This window comes from Watersipora subatra, chromosome 3 (genome assembly GCF_963576615.1).
Source record: "Watersipora subatra chromosome 3, tzWatSuba1.1, whole genome shotgun sequence".
NCBI classification, from domain to species: Eukaryota; Metazoa; Bryozoa; class Gymnolaemata; order Cheilostomatida; family Watersiporidae; genus Watersipora; species Watersipora subatra.
In genome coordinates this window covers 65,400,847-65,421,626 of record NC_088710.1, presented here as the reverse complement: position 1 = coordinate 65,421,626, position 20,780 = coordinate 65,400,847, and the positions used below count along the sequence as shown (strand labels likewise).

General features: G+C 37.0%; 1 protein-coding gene across 1 annotated transcript; it reads right to left on the bottom strand.

Moving 5' to 3' along the window:
- Positions 1-2,523: 2,523 nt before the first annotated feature.
- Positions 2,524-18,783, bottom strand: LOC137390025 (reversion-inducing cysteine-rich protein with Kazal motifs-like). The gene is made up of 19 exons (XM_068076251.1): positions 18,653-18,783; positions 18,093-18,172; positions 16,260-16,337; positions 15,801-15,837; positions 13,884-13,966; positions 13,563-13,644; positions 12,304-12,501; positions 10,817-10,947; positions 8,952-9,198; positions 8,049-8,160; positions 7,767-7,934; positions 7,508-7,638; positions 7,110-7,335; positions 5,651-5,874; positions 5,244-5,477; positions 4,359-4,601; positions 4,072-4,167; positions 3,142-3,350; positions 2,524-2,982 (listed from the first exon to the last, which is right to left on the bottom strand). The coding sequence occupies exons 1-19, from the start codon at positions 18,702-18,704 to the stop codon at positions 2,767-2,769; spliced, it is 2,847 nt and encodes a 948-aa protein (XP_067932352.1). The 5' UTR covers positions 18,705-18,783; the 3' UTR covers positions 2,524-2,766.
- Positions 18,784-20,780: the final 1,997 nt, after the last annotated feature.

Below are 20,780 nucleotides of genomic sequence, written 5' to 3'. Positions count from 1 at the left end.
TCTGATGACATACAATGTATTTACATAGATTAGTGCTATTTTTGTAAGTGTTGCACATAACTTGCCACAGCTTCTCGGTATGCTTAGCTTTTGACCCTGAAATTAAGTTAGAAATATAAAGTTTTGTTTTACGTATCAGATTTGTCATGTAATTTTGCTGTGTTTTATATTCATTCCATAATTGCTGACTTTCAAGTTCATCTTTCTTTTCCATACTTTTCAGAATTTCACTGACCGACCAGAGGGGAAGAGCTGAGGACTTGAAAAATCTGGTCTTAATCTTCAAGTGATGCAATATAATTGAATTTAGTTTAGAAGTAAAGGAGTTAAGCATAGACTTGCCAGAAAGGAATTGGTAAATAGATAGCCAGTCAACTCTTTTTAATTCTTCTTGAAAAGCTTGAATTTAAAAGCTTTTCCAGACAAAATATGTTAGCTTTTTGACGATTTTCAGGTCCTGTAGTTGAGGTGCCCAATTTGCGAGATGCAAAGATTAGATAATTATCTCTCATACCAGTTTTAGTACATCTGATTGATGAATGTTATCTGGTTTTGTTGTGTATATGTGGTCAAAAAGCGATTGAGATTTTTTCTGGACTCAAGTGTTTTGTTTGACAATTGAACCAAATTCAGTTGTGTTAAAATATTGCTCCATTTGAGATGGGGAGCGTTTAAATTTACAATAAGGTCACCTAAGATGATAAGCTCATGACAGATGTTTTTACAATTTGCAGTATGATTATCAAATGTGTCTGACCATGTAACAGGAGAATGGAGAGGCCGGTAAACAACTGAGGTGAGAAATGGTTTGGAGTATAGTTGAGAGGTTTTTATAGTAATAGATTCGGGTAGACTGTTATCAAGATCAAGTAGCAAGATGAAGTCAGTAGAAGAGTGAACATAGGTCAAAACACCATCACCTTGCCTACCTATTCTATCTTTGCGCTGTATAACATAATTAGGAACATAGAACAAATTACTATCTATTGAAATATTTAACAGTGTTTCAAAAATAGGAAAATTTTTTAAAATGCATTTATTGATTAGATATTTTACATCATCTATTTATTTAAGAATACCCCGTATGTTCACGCGAGCACTGGGTAATTTGACCAATTTAATGAACATTGTTGTGTCTATTGAGGTTTGTGTTGGCATAGAGATGCTCTACTCTGAAGATCACGTTTAACTTACAAAATAATACACGATTTTCTACCGCTCGTTTTAGCTGGAGTTCATCTTTGAATGTTATTTTCCGTGTACGTAGTGGTTGTTGGTTTTTGACAAGCCTAATGAATGAGGCTCCAAAATATTTCACTTGTATGGCATCAAATATATGCTGCTGCTTATGACAATACAATTTTCAGGTTTAAATACTGTAGTAGATGTTTTAGCTTGATTTAAGTTGACTAGCATTGTTTCTGTTGGCAGGATGTAGTAGTAGTATAGGCAATTGGTATGAGTATTTCTGTTGATTAGTGGATATCGGAGTGCAATACGGTTGTGTGTAAGTGTCCTGGTTTGGAGATTCTTTCTGCGTAGGACATACATTGGCATAATTATGTCTGATTTGATGTTTTTATATCAGTAAGTTGAAATGCTAAAGCAGGAGTTTGGCTTCAAGCTTTTCCAGTTTTGTACAAGTATATGAAGGTAGACTATTGCTTCGTGTTGGTAACTGATTTTCCACCTTACAGATTCTTTCAGTCAGCTGCCTGACCACCTTTTCCAGCTTTAAGCAGCTACTACAGGAGTCAGCATCAGTAGGTTTTGTATTAGTGTGACTATCTGGTAAGCTAAAGCCGCTCATTGTAGAGTTGAGAGTGAAAACAGAATCTTTCTCAATATAGAAGGCAGGAGGGTTGCATTTTGATTTGGCTAGCATAAATTCTTCAGCTTTAGCTGAAATAGTAAAGTCTGTGAAGGGCTGTCGGTTATAGCAGCAGACTTCCTTTCTGTTAAGTTCTAATTGCCATATATACCAGGCTTGTGACCGTTGGCCACTGCATAGAACTTAGTAATAGTACATTTTCTTTGAGTGTCATTCACATTTAACTGTCATCAATCACTTCAATACTCGCAGCCGGCATTTAAAAATGAAACGTAATAATATTTACATAACTTATATCGGTGCTAAAAATTTAAGCCTGCCGCCATGGTTGACCGTGACATCCTTCCTGTAGATGCTTGTACTTGTTTTATATCCATCTGTTGTGAATCTAGAACTAACAATTATATTTGTTTTGTTTGCTATTTAAAATGTATAGCTGGTTCAACTCTAGATATAAACATTTGAGAAAAACTACGAGTTATTTTCAGAAGTTCTTTGAATTATGAAGCCTGCCACATTAATAAACATCTGTCCTCAGGTCACTCTGAGTTGTATATCTAAACTACTTGATAACTAAATCTCAGTTCTCAAGTAAATCTTCTTCTGAATCGCAGTACAATTCATTTTGATTGAACTTGTTTTTGCTTAACTAGTTTTAAGGTAGGAAAATCTGGTCTACTTACTTGTATGTGCGTCTAAACATATATTGATGAGTTAGAATAACAAAATTGACTAAACAGTATTTGTTGGTTATGACCAAAATAATGCTAGCCATAAGATATTTAAATTTATATTTATAATAGCAACAGAAAATATTGATTGAGGTATAACTTGAAGAAATCAATTTCATATAATCACAGAAAATCTTTGGCAAGTACAAAACGAGTAAGGATAAAACAGTGATGACTAGGTGTGAAAAATAAAAAGGGTGTCAGTTAGGTAACAGCAAGGCTCACTATTAAGTATAGCAATAGGAGCAGCTCCAGTCGGAGAGTATACTTTTCAGATGCTGACAGCTGGTCAGATATTATTTGTGATGAGTGCATAGAACTAGTCAATAATATAGATAACGTTACGTCTGTAGTGAGTATCGGACTTTGAGACTCTATCAAATTCGAGATTCTCTGGGCATCCGCTATGCAGAACTCGACCTGTCAATATAGTGCAGAGACAAGTCACCTCAGCGTCGAGTAGATGATAAATATATTATTATATATATAATATATAATAATAAGAACATATATAATAGTATATATTTTACATATGATAAATATAATATTACTCATATGCAATTATGTAGCCACACGTACCTCTTTTGATGTAGGATACTTGTTGGTTGGAAGAATGATAACAACCATTTCTTTCTCGAAACTGAGATACGCAAACAGACTGCAAATTCTGTTGGTAAGATAATGGCGTAGATGCTCAGCAATATCTTTCACGGTTATATATTGAATGTCAGAGTGAGCCATGATGACATCCACATTTATTGTTGAGTATAAGATTCTAATCTCGGAGCCTGTAGTCAAACAGAAAACCATAAACAGGCTCATCCACAACCCCATATTCTAAACTAGCGCTAGAGAGGGGTTATGCAGAACTGGTTTACCGTAATCATGGGACCACTTGAAATAAACAACCTGATTTGTTACTAATTGATAGTTTATTATTATTATTATTAGTAAGCAATTATTAGATAAAATATGACAATATGCACATCAATGAAAAGTTAAAGGTTTTTCACATAAATACTATTAAATATCAACTGATATTTACCTTTTTCAGCCTGAATTTGGTGTAAGTATTGGCACATTACGGACAAACAATCTCATAAAAACCAAGTTTATATTCGTTGGCAAAGTTGGCAAAATTTAAGATGAGTTTTAAACATACATATAACTATATGAAATAAATGGGTGGTCTTTGAAGTATTAGTAGTGTCTTAATATATAGTTGACCAGCCATTATTAACAATCACAGGATAGGACAACACTAACCTCGAATAAACAGATTATATTTCTCGGGAATACTTTAGGTGGCTAACAGGGTGTCTACAAAACTTACTTCTCAAATATATAGAGTATGTGTGGTCTGAGATAGTAAAGAAAGTCTATTCCATAAATGACAATAAACATGAAAAAAAATTCCAAGATGGTCTCATAATTACGATCACCGCTGTATAAGCTGTGGTAAGTCATAGCTGGTGGTATCTAAACATGAGAACAATACAAAAAGCTCACCGCAGACTGGACAGCAGGCTCCACGAGGTGTGAACTTTTGGCACCACTCCGGAATATTCCGCTCACATGTCACGCTTGAACATGATCCATCCACAGCTAAATTAAAATTAATTTATGTTAGGGATCACAGAACATATACATGTAGCTTGAAATAATTCCAGCTCATAAAAGTTGAACACGAAGAGTGTTAGATTAGAGGCATTTGATGTACGAACTGCGAATAAAGTCAACTACATAACTCTTTTGCAAATATATTCGTAGACCAATTCTAAGGTTAGAGATCGTACCAGGAGCAGAGTGGCAAGAAGAATGGTAGTCAACGAGAACGCTGTCAGCCAAAGCAGCGCATTCACTCATATATGTTTCTCCGTTTATACCACAGATTGGAGAGCTGTGGACACAGTTGGTCATGCAGTGGCCCATATATGACAGCTGCCTTTTTCTAGCCAATAAGATGCAGACATTTGGATGTTCTAACCCAAGGTCATCACATACTACATCATGCTCTGAGCTGTCGCAGTGTGCTGGCACTAAATAGAGAAATAAGAAGTGTGAGGAGTAAATGTCTTTTCGTTCTATGACACATGACCTTTGACATGTCAGGTCAAAGGTCATCTAAACCAAATCTTAAGTAAAAATTATTTACGAAAGCAATTATAATAACACTAGTACCCTGACAGTCTCGTGTGCCACGAAAAATCATCGTGTGTAATAAATATCCTCACAATTATTCTAAAATGTGGCAAGGTGTATAATTAGTGTGCACTAATTAAACACCTTGCCACAATCATTTTTGTCACCATCTGCACAGATGGTAGCTGAATGTTTCAGTTTGAATACCATGCGATGCATGCAATATTGTTCCCAATATCCAACTATTATAGCAAAGACTATTCAATAAGACTCCAAGAAACTCATTAAATTGGTTGTGTGTTTGTAAATAACTTAAAAGTCATTTCGTTAAATGTCATATTTTTTTCGATATTTTTTGTATAGTTGCAAAGATTGTGAGTATAACCAGTAAAAAACTTAGTTTGAATCGGCTTTCCAGTTGTGTTCTGCAGGCATTTTACTCGATCTAAAGCAGTGCTAGTGAAATCACTCTAAAAAGTCATATTTTGGCTGAGTCTGCGTAAACTGAAATGTGATGTCCTATAGTCATATGCACCCACCGCATTTATGCTGTGGACACGGAGAAGTGGCTGATAGGCAAACCTTCCTCTCTGGGACACATTTGGAGCCGTGTAAACATCTGTGGATGCCACAAGGATTCATCGAAGCACAGTTGCCCGTGGTATAGCTTGAGGTAGAGTATCCAGCACACTCTGCTAAACAAGGGCTGTGAAACACCTGCCCGTTGTCAGTGCATACAGGCTGATAAGAATGTAGGCATCCACAAGGCAGTCCTACAATGATTCACAAAAACACGCTTAGTTTCTCAGGTTACATATACTCGCCTACGAACAAACGTGCTCAATCATGACTACGATATTATAACACAGAAGCCTGTATTTACCAGTTTTCAACAAACCAGTTGTACATGAAACGTTCAAAAAAGCAATTATCTTTCATAACTGACCAGCACTGCTGACTTGAGAGGGACTAGAGCAAGACATCATGCTACAAATAGTCTGTCCAGTGTGACATACACAGTCTCTGCATCCATCCTTGAACCTTGTTCCGTGCTCTACTATTCTGGTTGAGTCTATGATACAGACGTCTTTCTGTTCACAGTAGGTTTCTTGGCAGTGAGCCAGAAAGCCATTGTGGCTGCACTTACATATTTTATAGCAGTCCAAAGCCCTACAAAGCGATATTTATGTTGACTTCAAACCAAAAAATTGAGTTTAATACTAGCACTATTGTTGCACATATTGTTTGCACGTTCAAACATAAAATACAATCTGTTCCATGCTGTAGCGTAAATGACTTGGCATCGAGGCTAGGAATTGTTCCTCCGTGTACACATTTCTGAAGAGCCTTGACAAGAATGCAACAGCTGTTTTCTTATTTCAACTTATAGTATTGTACAACATTGTACAATATTACATGCAAGTATTTAAGATTATATAACAGATAAATGTAAAACCATAGAAGCTCCTTGTTTGTAACCAAACAAGACAACAGTAATTTTACCAATTGCTCAGCTGCTTGGTAAAGTAGCTTGATATCTGCTTGAAGAAGATATTGCCAACTGAAACTGTAAATATGCTTCGAAGTCATATATGAGTAGATAAAAGCTGAGATAATCAGAACTCAGTTTACAGTTGTCTCAGCATAATAGAGTTTGCGTGTAAGTGCAGGCAATAGGGAGTTGTCTGCTATACAGAATGAACTTAGACAATTTCTACTTGCTGTAGATATTGCCAGCTGAAACTGCAAAGATGTTTTCAAGTTCTAAATAACCAAATAAAAGTTGTCATAATCGGAAATGTGGTAATGGTGATCTTTATGCAAACAATAGGGAGTTGTCTAATATTGAGAATGAACTTGTAGACAACTCCTGATTCACAGGAAAGCCTCTGACAGTAACCGTACAGTAAGCGAAGGTAGTAATGAGCCTGCTATATGCATTTCTCAGGTAGGATGATTCAAGATTTTACCCGTTTAAAAAGTAAAAATCAATTAAAATTGAAAAAGTGTTTGTCTTCTAAGGGACAGAGATCGATATTTTTTAGTGCAATGAAATTATATAATAAATTTTTGAGTGATTGTGCGGGCTCTGCTCCGGGTCAGCTGAAGGCGAAGTTGGTGGAGCGCCTGTGGGCGTCCTGGGACTGTCCTTCCTGACTCTGGTGCTCCGGAGTGTGCGCTTATCGCTGGTTCTGTTTCTTTTCCTACTGCTTGCTGGGGCTGCCTTGACTCTAGCCTCTGGCTATCTGGCATGTCCTATTGCTACTCTGTGTATTTTTTTTTACTCATATTGTCATGTTATTATTACGCAATAAAAATCAAATCAAATCAAATCAAAGAAACAAACATCGACTTGAACTGTTCCAGCGCTTGTGAAACTAGATGCAGGATTGTCTTATAATTACCTCTCAGTCTCAGTGTCTGGCATCTTTACATGGTAGTTGGCTTTTATAAGAAGAGGTGAAGCATCCCCTGCAGAGCATCCTGAACGACAAATGTAGGCATGGCAGCTTTTGTGGGCAGTCGTGCATGATGGGAACTTCCTGTTTACTTCACATACCTCAGTGCTGTTACACGGGTTCGGAACACAGGGATTAGAGAAATCAATGGATGTCTGTTCGTCTGTTGGGCCTAAAATAAAATAATAATTAGATTCAGACTGAGTTAGAAACTACAAAATTTCATTCAAAATTAGTGTTTGGTTTAACTTTAAATAATGAGTCAATATTTTTCAGGTTTTATGTTTTCTGAGAGTTTTGAGACTTTCTGAAAGTAATGTCTGCATCATTGATAACCAACTTACTAGTAAAGGGTATGAGGGAAATACATTGCTCTGTATCCTCACTGACAGCTAGCTGATCGCACAACGCTGGGATATCATAAGACATGAAGGAGTTGTCTACACACTTCTGGAGGATGTACACACAATCAGACCTGAAGGAAATAATTAATGACACAAAGATAAATAGAATAAAAAATAACACCAGAATAGATCAAAAAAGAGAGGAATGATGTCTGTCATAGATGTTCATAAGATGCCCAGAGCCAAGCGCGAGACCTACTTGCAGATTCCATTGTTGCTGCCACTGGGCTTGCAAGGTTTCACGTTGAGTGCACAAGCAATCGCCTTCCAGAGATCAGGTTCACACGATTCCATGCTCTTGATGGGCACCTTCAGATCACTTGGCAGTTCTATTGCCCCATCTCTTTGCCATGAGTTGTACGCAATACTGAATAAAGCGAAACACCAATTCAGTACGAGCAAGGAAGGCAACTACCATGGTAGATTAAACATCAGGCGACTGGACAATTTGCTGCGAATAGCTTTAGACAGTTTGGCCTACCTGGCTGCCAGGTCTCCTTCTTTATCACAATTTCTGAACATGTTGAAGTCTCTATCATTAAAGTTACTGCAAAACTGCAGTTGGTTGCAGCCCATTTGACAGGGTTCTTCCACTACAATACATAAACGACATAATGCATCTGTAGCAGGATTTAAAATTTTATTCTAGCCAACATGAGCAAATACAAAATAAGATATATGCCAATAGAGCCGCGTAAGACTAGACTTTTATCGCAAATAGCCGATGTGAATACGAGCGATAGAGACAGGTTGTCTAACGCGTGACATCATTTTGGGCAAGTCTGGGCACGTTTTTGTGGCCTGAGTGTTTTTACGGCGATCAGATTTTTTCGGTTTTAATCTTCAAATATCTTGGTAATGCGATCGCGTAACACAACAAACAACATATCAACTGATAGAGAAAAAAAATGCTTTCTTTTAAGATCAACTTAAATTTGACGCAACCACATCTTTAATTCTATTACAATTATCTACTGCTTAAACATTACAATTACTAGGGTAGTGCATATTACTTAATGCACGTTATCTGTCACTCATAGCTACGCTATATATATACCTGCTGACACCTGTCAGTTAGTAGCCATGCAATAAATGGTTGCAGACAAGTATGCACTGATCGATTTGTAGCCATTCGTAGACACTGATAATGTATGTTATAAATTATATTTTAATTTAAAACACTTTTTCAATTACTATATATAAAAAAAATTAGGCGTAGTCAAGAGGGTGTGACACAAATTTGAAACAGATAGATGAAGCTATTATATCTCTTCCAATGAGGTTGGTTTATAGCCTTACTTTTGCTAGGACCATCAAAAGATACAGTTCCAACACTCTGTTGCAAATGTATTAAGCATTAATGTGAATGATGAGCATGACTAACCATCCTGTATGCACTCCATCATGGCTGTCTCTTGACTGTCATACCGACATGTCGAGTCAAAGCTTTCCCAGACGGATGAGAGACGACTGTCAAAAAGTTCTATACAGAGAACACGGCATTCTGCGGATGAGGCCCGTGCACAGCACTGTAGGCTGGCTCCATCTGTAGGGGACAACTGCTTGCTTTCTTGAGATCGCCCTCGGCTGGAAGGTGCTTGCGAGAGAAGAAAGCATTGCCACAGAGGTTCCTGGACAAAAGATGGAAAGCTGTCAAATGAACTATAAGACAACTATTCGTTATTTTGCAACCAATCAATGGCAATCATTGATTTTTTTGCAAGTGAAAATGCATTACAAGCGGTAGTTTTGAATGAGGAGTTACCATACGCAAAAACTATAAACTTAATAAAGTCATCGCTGACATTGATGGCAAGTAACCCTTGATAGCCAAAGATATATGCAACCACTCATGGAGTAAACGAAAGCCTCTTTTTTCTTAAAAAAGAGACACTGGGTTTTGAACAGTTGAGAGAGCCATCTGGAGGTGCCACACTGACTCTATACTAGACACCTGGCAATCAGGGTGAACTCTAAGCTATCCGAATTACTGTAGTAAGTCGACTAAAATCATCCTATTCAACTAGATAGTCGTATTAGCAATTTCCTGTACAAAACTTTTGTATTGGACCATCCACCCGTTATCTCAACCTGACAAGAGCATCTACAAAATTTTATTAGCTACCCATAAAGATATCTGTGCTGGTGGAGCATTCTAGCACGGTCGAGTGCAACTATAAGGTAATACATTCTTTTCGACTCCCTCATGAATAATTTATAAATTTTGCATACTATAGCAGAGTTTTTGAGCATACATTTTTGTCATATCGAGTCCTCTGTTTATCAAACTAATGTTGGCATGATGTCGCTGGTTGTATGACTGCTTTTAATCATTCAGCCTCAAAGGATGTTATTTCAACAGAAGGCGTGTGATTCAGACACTCACAACGAATCATTGTGCCTAATACTCATACATAAATCACATTTCTCAAGCGTGCAACCGCATGTGTCCAAAGTGCCTCAGACCAAAGCGATATGATATAAAACACATCTACAATGTCTAATTTTATTCAAATAGTTTAAAATTAAATGATAATTAAATGTTTTCTATCGATTCAGCTGACGTTATGGTTGAGAGGAAAAGATAACCTTCCTTTGTCCGGTTGCTGTGTAATAAATCATTTTTTTGTCACAGAGGATATGCTTTTGCACAACGGTTGACCTTTTGCAGATTATCTTGCCAAATGGACCAGAAACTAGCTCTGCTTTTGGCTCCGCTTGTGAATGATGAAAGAAACATACAGAAAACATGATGATGCAGGCTTGTTCTCTAAACTCATTTGGCCAACAGGAAATTGGTGACTAAAAATCAAGTTATAAGAAAAACGTTGTAAAAAACCCTATGAAAAACCTTTGGTAAGGAATCCTTCGCATTATCTAAGATAATTTATATTTTTTAGAACAGATCAATTGGTCAGACATCAGTGGATAAGGATTAGATGGAAGAGCCAATGAACAGCAATGTTATTAGTTAGAAAGGCATCTTAATTATTTAGACCTAAGAAATGATATACATGTACATCTTTTTAGAAACTATTTACCCATAATGCCAACTCAGTATGTTTAAAGTCCCACAAAATATTCTTCACAAATATCATCTTAATCTTGTTGACCTTGAGCCATCGGCATCAATGAAAAAGTCAATGGTTGACAAGAATTCGGAGCAAAAATGAGGAGTTACCCTTCTTGACTCTCACTCCTACATACAAAATGATAAGCGTTGGTGTGCAGTGTATGTACTGTGCGTACCGTAGAGGAAGGAAGACCACAGACAGGAATAAGCATCTCAATGATGTCATTCTGGCTCGAGAGACTGTTGAAGGCCTGAACACACGTCTGCTTGCAGATGCTTGTGCTGCTCTCATCGCAGCATGACAGACCTGCGAACAGCACGCGAGTTCGTTATTATAAACACTAGCTTTGTCAAGATAAATATGATATATTCAAGGATGACGCCTTGCTACATACAATGTTTACCAATTCTTTGTGCTAGTTACAATATCGTACTACGCGGAGCGAACTGTTGGAGGAAAGAGTATGCGGACAAACTGAAGTCTTATTTCCTTTGCACTAGTTAGATGTAATTGTGCAAATGTGAAATTTCCTTGCGCATATTACAGCTTACGCTTGTGACAAATAATAATTTGAGAAGGCGAATTAGTCTGATCAAATATTGGCGCATGAGAAATTGTGGGACGGTGATGCGTCGGATACGAAGAGACAAGCGAGGGTTAGTATAGAAACAACAGTAATGGAGCCAAGTGTATTCAGAGATCAACTGTTTCAATAGCAATTGTCAGTCCATTACCAGCGCGATTATTTGCTCGTCTATTCATGAGTGTGTTTGCTAAGAGTAACACCTTGTTTGCTGAGGCGCCAATGAACATTGAGTGGCAGCTAGAGAGCACCATACATTCCAACTTGACAAATGGTTTGATCCAGGGATTCCCACCTCTCAGGCCTCCAAATCTAATTACGGCAGCTTGAAGGCGCTGACACTAATGTATTTAAAATTTATAAACGATTTTAATGAAAACAATGTACGCAATGAGAGAACGTAGTGAAGTTTAGACAGAGACACGGTGCCTGATATGAAAGAGCAAATAATTTTTGGCAAAACTAGCAGCCAGATTGAAGCAAAATTACAGCAGCTTATCTGTTGATTTTTTGTGTTGACATCAAGTATTGAAAAACAGGACTAATAGGTGTAGTACTATCACCAAGTTTCCATGACTCCCATCATTTAGATTTGGAGTTGTCTGCAAGTTGCATTACCGTGTGAATTAAGTGTTTCTATGGACATTTGATGATGCGGATTAATTCCAGCACCTGGTTAAAAAAGGTTAATAAAAGTGGTAAAAAAAGTTAATAATTAGCAATGCAAACAAGTAAAACTTGATGAGAAAGAATGAATAGACGTATAAATGTTTAAAATTGAATAGCTGGAGTGGTATTTTAATGCGCATCATTCGTAAGTGCTGTTTTCATTATTCGCAAGCATGATGGACTCGATAAAGTTTTGCGAATCGCAAAACTCGGTTAGCTTGCGGATTTATGCCGTTTCCATGATGCGGGCAACTTGGGGATTGGTTCAAATTTGCACATTATGGAAACATAGTGTACTACAAAATCAATATATTTGACAAGGTACAATTGGCTGTTATGACCACGAAGTTTAACACAGCAGACAATTGACAAATTTCTCAGCTACTTGCTACAAAAACAACTATACATACTCGTTGCTGGTAGAGTTGTCTCGAGTTGATGCTGGGTACGATTGCTGACACAACTGAGGGCATACGCATCTGGTGAGGTGCAGGTTGCTTTCATATTTTCTTGTAAAGTTTGGGAAGGTAAAGATTCGCTGACAAACATTGCACGACACGCTGCCCTGCATTGGTCGGAGTATACTCCACCACAGCAAGCCACAGTTCCTACAACATTCCAGGCAGTTTTAGGAGAGGCAATGATGATTAATGATTAGCTAGTGTTTGGATGCTGGTAAGGGCTGCTGTATTAGGTTTTCCTTCATATTTTATATTTATATTTAGTTATCCTATATATTTTATACTTATATATATTGATATTTTATAGACATAACCAGATCGCCCTTAGATACATCCGTATCAAGAAATAAATAAACTTGAATCATTTACATAGCCTCAGTATCGCACATTTTTAAATTTAGCATTTGCAGTAGGCTACTAGAAAAATAGATTGGCTTTTGCTATGGCGAATATAGGCTGTTTGAATATTGTTATTCTCCTGATACTAAAAAAGATTTAATCTGAAGTTGTTCATTACAGCTTTGATGTGTATGTTGATTTATACAGCGGAGCTGTCAGTTGAGCCAACAGCTAGTATTGTAAACACTTCTGCTCTGATGAGTTGAAACATAAATAGAGTTTTTTTCCATCCGCCATATGCTATGCCTGACCTATGGTGAGGCAAAATCAGCATTCAATTCATTCAATCAAGTTCAATTGCTAAAATTTTCATTAAAAAAGGCTTTATTGATTATTTGACTCCCTGGCACAGGGCAATAAATCAATGCAAACAGAATAATGTTTTAGTAAAGTGCGGTGCGTTAAGATCTGTGTTGATTAATGTATCATCATTATTATTATTATCGTCATTGCACTCTTTATATGAAATCATGACAATTTTCAACCAACGCTTACAGAGGATTTATGCCACTGATGCCCAATCACTCTTGAGAAACCAAAAATTTATTTCATTGGTAATGGCTTTTTTATTGGCAGAATATTGCCTCGTTAAAAGCCGGTTAACTTGCTGAATCAAGTCTCTAGATACAAGTTTAGAACAAGTTGTATAAGCTAAAGAAGTCAGCACTTAATGCTACAAATTATGATGGTCAAAAGTGGCAGAAAGAAGTCATGTCCAGTTTATTGAGTAAACAATTTTATCTAACATGGCAGAAATTGAGCTAAAATACTGGAGGTAAAGTAATGAACTATCACAGCTTGTAACTAACCCGTCTGCCTTCTGATGCAAGAATAAAGAGCGGTTTCCTCTTGTAAGACACAGCTCTCTTGTATGTCGCTCCCCTTCATCGCCTGTAGAACAATTGGCGATTTATACCAGTTGTATTTTACCCCATAATCTTTGTAGAAAATATTCATGCATTTTGTTTATAAAATCTGAGCGATGCGATGAATAGGCAAGCACGGCTTAGCCAAGATAAATAAACTATTTTGAGTGATATTGCAGGGTTCTGTGAAAACCAATCCATTAGAAGAGATAGCTAGTTTGTTTGCTATGTATAACTGCCAGATCTTAGGAGTAATTAACTCACACTGCGACACGCCATCTGACACCCTGTAGAATAGGCGAGCTCACAGCACGGCCTTCCTTCCCATAATTCGATATCATTCAAAACTACAAAGTATAATCATATATAATCCCTGTAAATTAACATTCACAGGGGGAGCCCTCGGTTTCTACATTATTCTCATAATAGATGTTTTATCAGCGACTGCTCATCCTTAGCAAATAGCTTCAAATTAAAGTCATACCGGGCTTACGTGTTTCAGAGCTCTCCAAGAAAAACAAATAGCAATTCAAACTTTGCTTAGACGTTCAAGGCTGGTTCACATTATATCGCTGCCGTATTTCGGTATTGATGCCACAATACTTCGGTGATCGGAGATGATAACAATGTTCACACTTTCACAAACTCATTTGCGCTTGCATCAGTAAGTTCCCGTGATGTAATGTTCTCATTTTTCGTCGAAGGAACCTTTTTGTTTTCCCTTGCTCAAATCAACTACTAGTACCGCAGCAACTATCATGAACGAAAATAAATGAATATTGCCGAAAAGAATGACTGTTGAAGAAAAGCACAGGCTATAAATAGCTATAACTGGTTTATCATGTGCATCTGTATGTGAAGGCACATAAACTCTAACAAATATCTTTCAAATACGCAGCAAGCTCATTACAAGATCCGCGTTTATGCAAACATCTCCGTAATAGTTACGGAAATTGTTTGCACTCAACAAGTAAACTTATCATGCATATTTTATCAAGGCCAAATATGAAGTCATGAGGAGCATAAAATAATTAGAATACTATAAGAGAAAACAGTAAGTTGCAACAGGAAACTGTAAAAGACCAGAGTAATTATTGAGATTATGGATAAGAATCGAATTTGTTGAAAACCCAAAGGGGTGAAAATTTGCAGTTGCTTGCTGTCGGTTATGTAAGAAAGTCTTCATTTATGACAAAATGTAAACATAGAGCTAGAACAGGTGAGTTGAGTTTTAATACAGTCCAACCTGTACACTCGCAATAAATTCGTTCTGATATCCGTTTTGTATATTAAAGCCATTGTATCTTGAAACATATATTCCTATAGGAATAAATTGTAATTTATTTAATTAGTTTCAAAGTTGAGATGCCTACAACAATTTTTTGATTTTTGTTAAATAATACAAGCAATTATACATAGCATTAAAACACAAATGCATTATATAAAGTTATGTAAAACTAAATATACAATACCAATTTTAAATGTTTGCTAGTCTTTTCGCTTGCGTTAAACAAATTGCGGTATTTTCAAGGCAATCCTAAGTATAAGCTTGAGCCTTTGTTTTGAGAAGTGCTTTCGCACTTTCATACAGTACCTAACATATCTTATATCAAAATATTCATGAGACATTGAACCAATATTATTTTATGTACTAAAGAAGCATTCTTGATTTCTTTTTTGACAGTAGATCGGCTCATCCTGTAGATTGTGATTATAAATAGTGTCAGCAATTCCTTGAACATTAAGTGTGATGCCTGCTTAGCTCACTGTAAGCAGAGGCTGTGTGTTTTTAAGAGCATCGGTGTACAAACAATGGCTCTGTGATCTTGGCCAGACATGTTTGAGTTCAGTGACAAGGGAACCTTGACGACTGCAGACACACTTAGTTGCAGAGAGCAATTTAAATTTGGATGCTATTCTTGTCACCACCAGAGGCCTTTTTGGGAACTCAACCCTAACTGGTTGTTTGTAGGTCAGGAATTCTGAACCACTAAAACGGTCTTTTTGTCCCAACAATAAAAGAAGAATAAACACATTAATAGTTATTCTTCTTTTATCGAAAGAAGTATTAGTTTATCAGTAATACTTTTCCGTTTTATCTCACTGAGCATTTCTGAATAAAAGCAGGCAGTACAGATGATAAGACAGGCTATAAGCAACTGCCATTGGTGGGTTTCTCACCTGGGTAGTTGCTGTTTATACACGACCAAAATCCCCCCTGCAAATACAACAATGTAATATTAACGAAACATAATAACGAAATAAGAACCAATCATTGCCAGCTTATCAGAAAGACATCAGGTTGAGACATTTATTAAAAGGTAATAAATTTATTTAAATATTGCGTAAACTTCACACTTAAGACGAAATTTCAAATAACGTTGAAAATTAATTATTAAAAGCACTCTTAATGTTGGCCTAGGCGAGATATTAACCCGATAAGGTCATGTAATTTCTAGAGGCTTATGAATAAATAATGGATCTTTGAGAAAATAAATAATAATAAATGACTCTGTGAATCACTCTCTCCTTCCGAACAACCATTTGATCTTTAGTGCAAATGGGCATATAAGATTTCGACACAATAATATATAGCCCACTGCCACTTGCTAGACCGAAGGGGAGGGGGTTGCCACTTACCACACCGGAGAGAGAGCAGTGTCTATATATAGAAGAGAATATTTCAACCTGCTGTAGGGGTCCGCTGCTCATCCATGCCTGAAATATGATAGAAATGCTGTGACACCAAGCTAGTCAGCTGTCAGGAGCTCTTCCCTAGTCAACGCTGGCTTAGCTGTCATAGTTAGAGTCAGCTCCGCTGCCGACCAAGGTCTTTGGCCTATTCATCTAGCAATTATCAGTTATACATTGTACATTTTCCCACACTTTAATGAACTCTGTATTTGCTTGCACCTCTTGCTAATTGTTATCCAAGTACTGAACACCAATAATTCTATTTAGTGAGCTTTGTCATTGGTGCGTAATGGAATTAGCCTCCCATGAATACAATGTACACTCTCTCATTGTTCAAACTGTCGCTAATTGTCTGTCTAATAAACTCGATGATGTTCTTCAAGCGGAGAAAAAAACTCCTCGAGGTGACACACCATGACCAAAGTCAGCGAGAGAGGCTGACAGCTATGCCCAAAGGCGACGGCATTTTACGCATCGTCCATCAGCCTGGCTTCAATTGTTCCCATACCACATCTCAGTAGGCAAGTCACTTTTGTCCAATTGTTATTCGTACTCCACGGCGTATATACTCTGTCGGGCTGTCACGGAGCGTACAATCGTTTATCCAACTAAATTAGATTTAAATGTACCCTGCAGGGACGACTACGCCTGCGTTTCATTAAGCCTCTGCTTTCGCAGCCAGTTGGAGACTCAGGAAGGCCTGAGAATAAGACAGAACTATAGGGAAGAATAGCTGGCTATCAACAACACTGTTCGTATAAATAAACAGTATTCTCTGCATATTTTGAGAGTTTACATTTTCCATATGATACGCGACAGTTAGCCGTATCAATATACATTACAATATCAGCTCACTAATGCATTCATATCTACTCTCGAATCGTGCGCTCTCGAATTTCAAATGATGACGCCTGCACTGTCTCTCGTACGCTCGCACTGTCTCTTGCACGCTCTATATTCCTCTTGACCTCCACTGAATATCTCTTAATAATTGCCAAAAGGCTGAGTGGAAATTGGCAGAGGATGAAAGGCAGGAGTAGGGGTGATGAGAGTTAATGAATAAATCAGAGATCAGCCATCGATGTTGCCTCTCATTCGCATAATGTCCCCGAACAATGGCCCGTTTGTGGTGGCATTATAGCAGCATGGCCAGAAAATGGACAGAGAGCGCGAGCCTTTGCCATCTCTGCGGTCGTGGCTGCTGGCACTATCATGCAAAAGTTATTTAGGAATATCTTTATTGCAGCAATTATTAATTTGCATTCAGATAAGCAGCCATTTTAATCTGATGCAGAAAAGGGCCTGAAGAGGCCCTTCTTTGAATTTGCACCCAGTTCTGTAAACACTCACACGGTTATCTAGCACTCATATTGACAAGAAGATTTGTGTAAACCACAAGTGCAAGGGGTGTTGGCCGGTGGAACGCATGTGTCTAGTATACCCAGCATGTAGGATAACAACAACATACGAGAATTGATAAGATTGGTAAATGGGCAATAAAGGCTTAGTGGTGAGACGCCGTTACTTGAAATACTGCAAAACTGTTGTACGCTGAGAAGTATTGCGGTCTGTATACAGTAGTGTACCAGACTTCAAACTCACTTAGAACACGCAGCACTCAGGTGTCCAAGAGGAACCTTTCAGGAGAAACTTACAAGCAAAGCTACATATGTATCTATTATATTGTGATTGCATCGAGTATCATGAAAATATTTTTAATCGTGCAAACATTATTTGACTATATTTGTTACCAATTTTAAAACTACTTTAGTACCATACCTGTTCACAGGCATCTTTACACGGTGCATATCTAGATCTGTTTGGAATGTGACGGCAGCAATCTCTTTGGCTGCCGGTAGCTACAACAGTATTAATAAAATCATCTTAAATACATCTAATCCTTGTAGGAACTCCAGGCTGTTATGAAATAGTTGTAGTCTACTTCAAAAGCCTTAATCTATGTTAGGAGAGTAAGAGCTGTTTGGTATAGTGCCCAGAATAAACTCTTTCTACACAATCCTACCTCGACATTTGCTTTTTAAAACAGGCTGCTCAAAGGTCAACCTTTCAAATGGACTGCTAATTAAGCAGCTTCCTTGAGAACTCTGAAGCGCAAAACTAGAGGCATGTGTGGGCTCTTACATAACACTATGGCAGGTGGATAATCTACTAGATTATGGCGTGTGACACAATGAACCAGGAATGTCAAATAAGTGGTGTAAGAACTTATTTATTAAATCTGCCAAATGTAATTCTCACGCATTCATCAGTTGTCCAACAAAAAGTTGTGCATTATGAATTAAAAAAATGTGGAGAAGGCTCTTTAGAACGGTACTTACCTAGAGACAGAAGAAGACAAATCGTCCACAGCTTGGTGGAAGGATAATCCATAATGTATCAGTCATAATGTTACATAACGATCAGATGCTATGTGGGTGTTCTTCCTTTGTAGATTGTATAGTTTGTAAGTCCTCGGATTAAATGAACAGCCGCGATTATAACATGCAAGTCATAGTTGTGTTGGCTCGCTTTGCGCGTGTGTTCAATGTTTTGTTTTCATAAACTCCGCCCCATTTTAATTCTGGTGATTAATGATTGGGTACTCCAGCTAACCGCAGGAGTTCTATATAGCGCGTATCATTGTTGTAGCGCGCTATCGCATTCAATGATACGAGGTAGTAAAAGCAGTATCATCCCGCTGATGTCTTGCTGAGGAATGAAGAAAAAAGATATCCAAGCCTTTCATTTTTCACGTCACTTACATAGAAGTGCATATACATTAAATTTCTAACTTGATCATCAATATCAAGCAAAATTATAGTAACGTTTAAGCAAGTCCTGCAAAACGTTCTTGCTTGATGCTAAAATAAGCATTTTGCGTATTCTCCTACAGAATACTTGTAATGAACGGTTAATAACGTTATTGAGTGATAATAAACTGCTTATACATAGTAGAATACAGATATACATACTACTTGATAGTACTTGTATGTAAGCCATACCATCTGACAAGTCCCTGAATTCATTGCATAGATAATAAGCCTTTGATAGGTTGCTGAACTGAACAAAGCTAAAATAAAAAAATTTGAACAATCCATCAATGCAAGTGCATGCTTATACCACAGCACAGATGCAAATTAGAATATACGAACAGTTGTAGAGTTTCCTATGCGATTATATCAACTTCGATTAAGTTATGCTAATGTGTTTCCATACATCCAGGATATTTCGTAGTCAGTAGAAAGAATTATATATACTTTCTGTGGTTGTGCCACACATAGATATGTAAAAATACGTTCAATGTGAATCTATTTATTAAGGTATTCAATCATTTTCTGTGAGATATATTGTTTGTTTAGTTGAAGCTTGAACTATTCAATTCTGATTGAAGCAAGTAACAAAAGCGAACTGCATGACTGAGTGGTAGTGAATTATAGTAAGCTTCTAGCCACACTTTCGCTACAGTAAACAAGTAATTCTGAGGGTACCCAATGACCTGATCAAAACTCATACGCTTAGCAATATTACTCGAGTTTTTACCATTTTATTTTCCCTTCACTTCTTGAAGTGACAGTTAGCAAGATGTGGTTATAGACTTTTAATTTGCAAATGCCTTTTATTAGTTTATGTCTTTGATATATTTAGATGTATACAATGTATAACGTCTTTGATATAGTTTTATTAGGTTATTTTAACTTCAGTCAGTTCTTCCACAGAATGAATATACGTACTAACATCTTTTGTCACTGCTGCTAGCCTACAGGCATATTTTTATGTCCGTTCATGTTTTAATATAATTGTGTCTGCTTGTTTTTAAAAATTCTTTTATAGTATTGGCTTATTGCTTTTTCTTTAAGATCATAAAATAATTACATTTACCTATGTTAGTAATTTTTGCTCATTGTTAATATTGTGGTTTTCAAACAGTAAAATCATTCTAAAGCAACCTCATGAGTTTATATACTGCTACCAGTTATTGCGATGCTTGAAAAATTCTTAGATTTTTTGTAGGAATAAATACATTAAGCCATGTGTAATTGTGTGTATGACTAGCATGCCCATCCCGTATAATCATTACCCACAGGTGATTGGATCTTAGCTCATAACTATGTGTTGCTAACCGAGCATCTTTGTTAAAGAGTTATTTTAAGACTGTACAAACCTGTGACTAAAATACCACGCGAATTAGTAGTTTTTACCTCATTCACTAACTGACAAATAAGCGAGTCTTATGAGAATAACAGTCAGTCAGCAAAATATCAATAGATTTTCTTGAGTCTCCAACTTTTTTATATAGCAGGTTTTCATTCAAGACTATGATGGCATTGCTTATTTAAACAATTTACGTCGATTTTCTGTTAAAAATAAAAGCTAAGTGTTCAAAGGAATCAAACTTAAATGCAAAGATGCTCAACAGACAGCTGAAAATGTTTTTACCAGAATAATTGTCGTAAACAGAACCAAGCA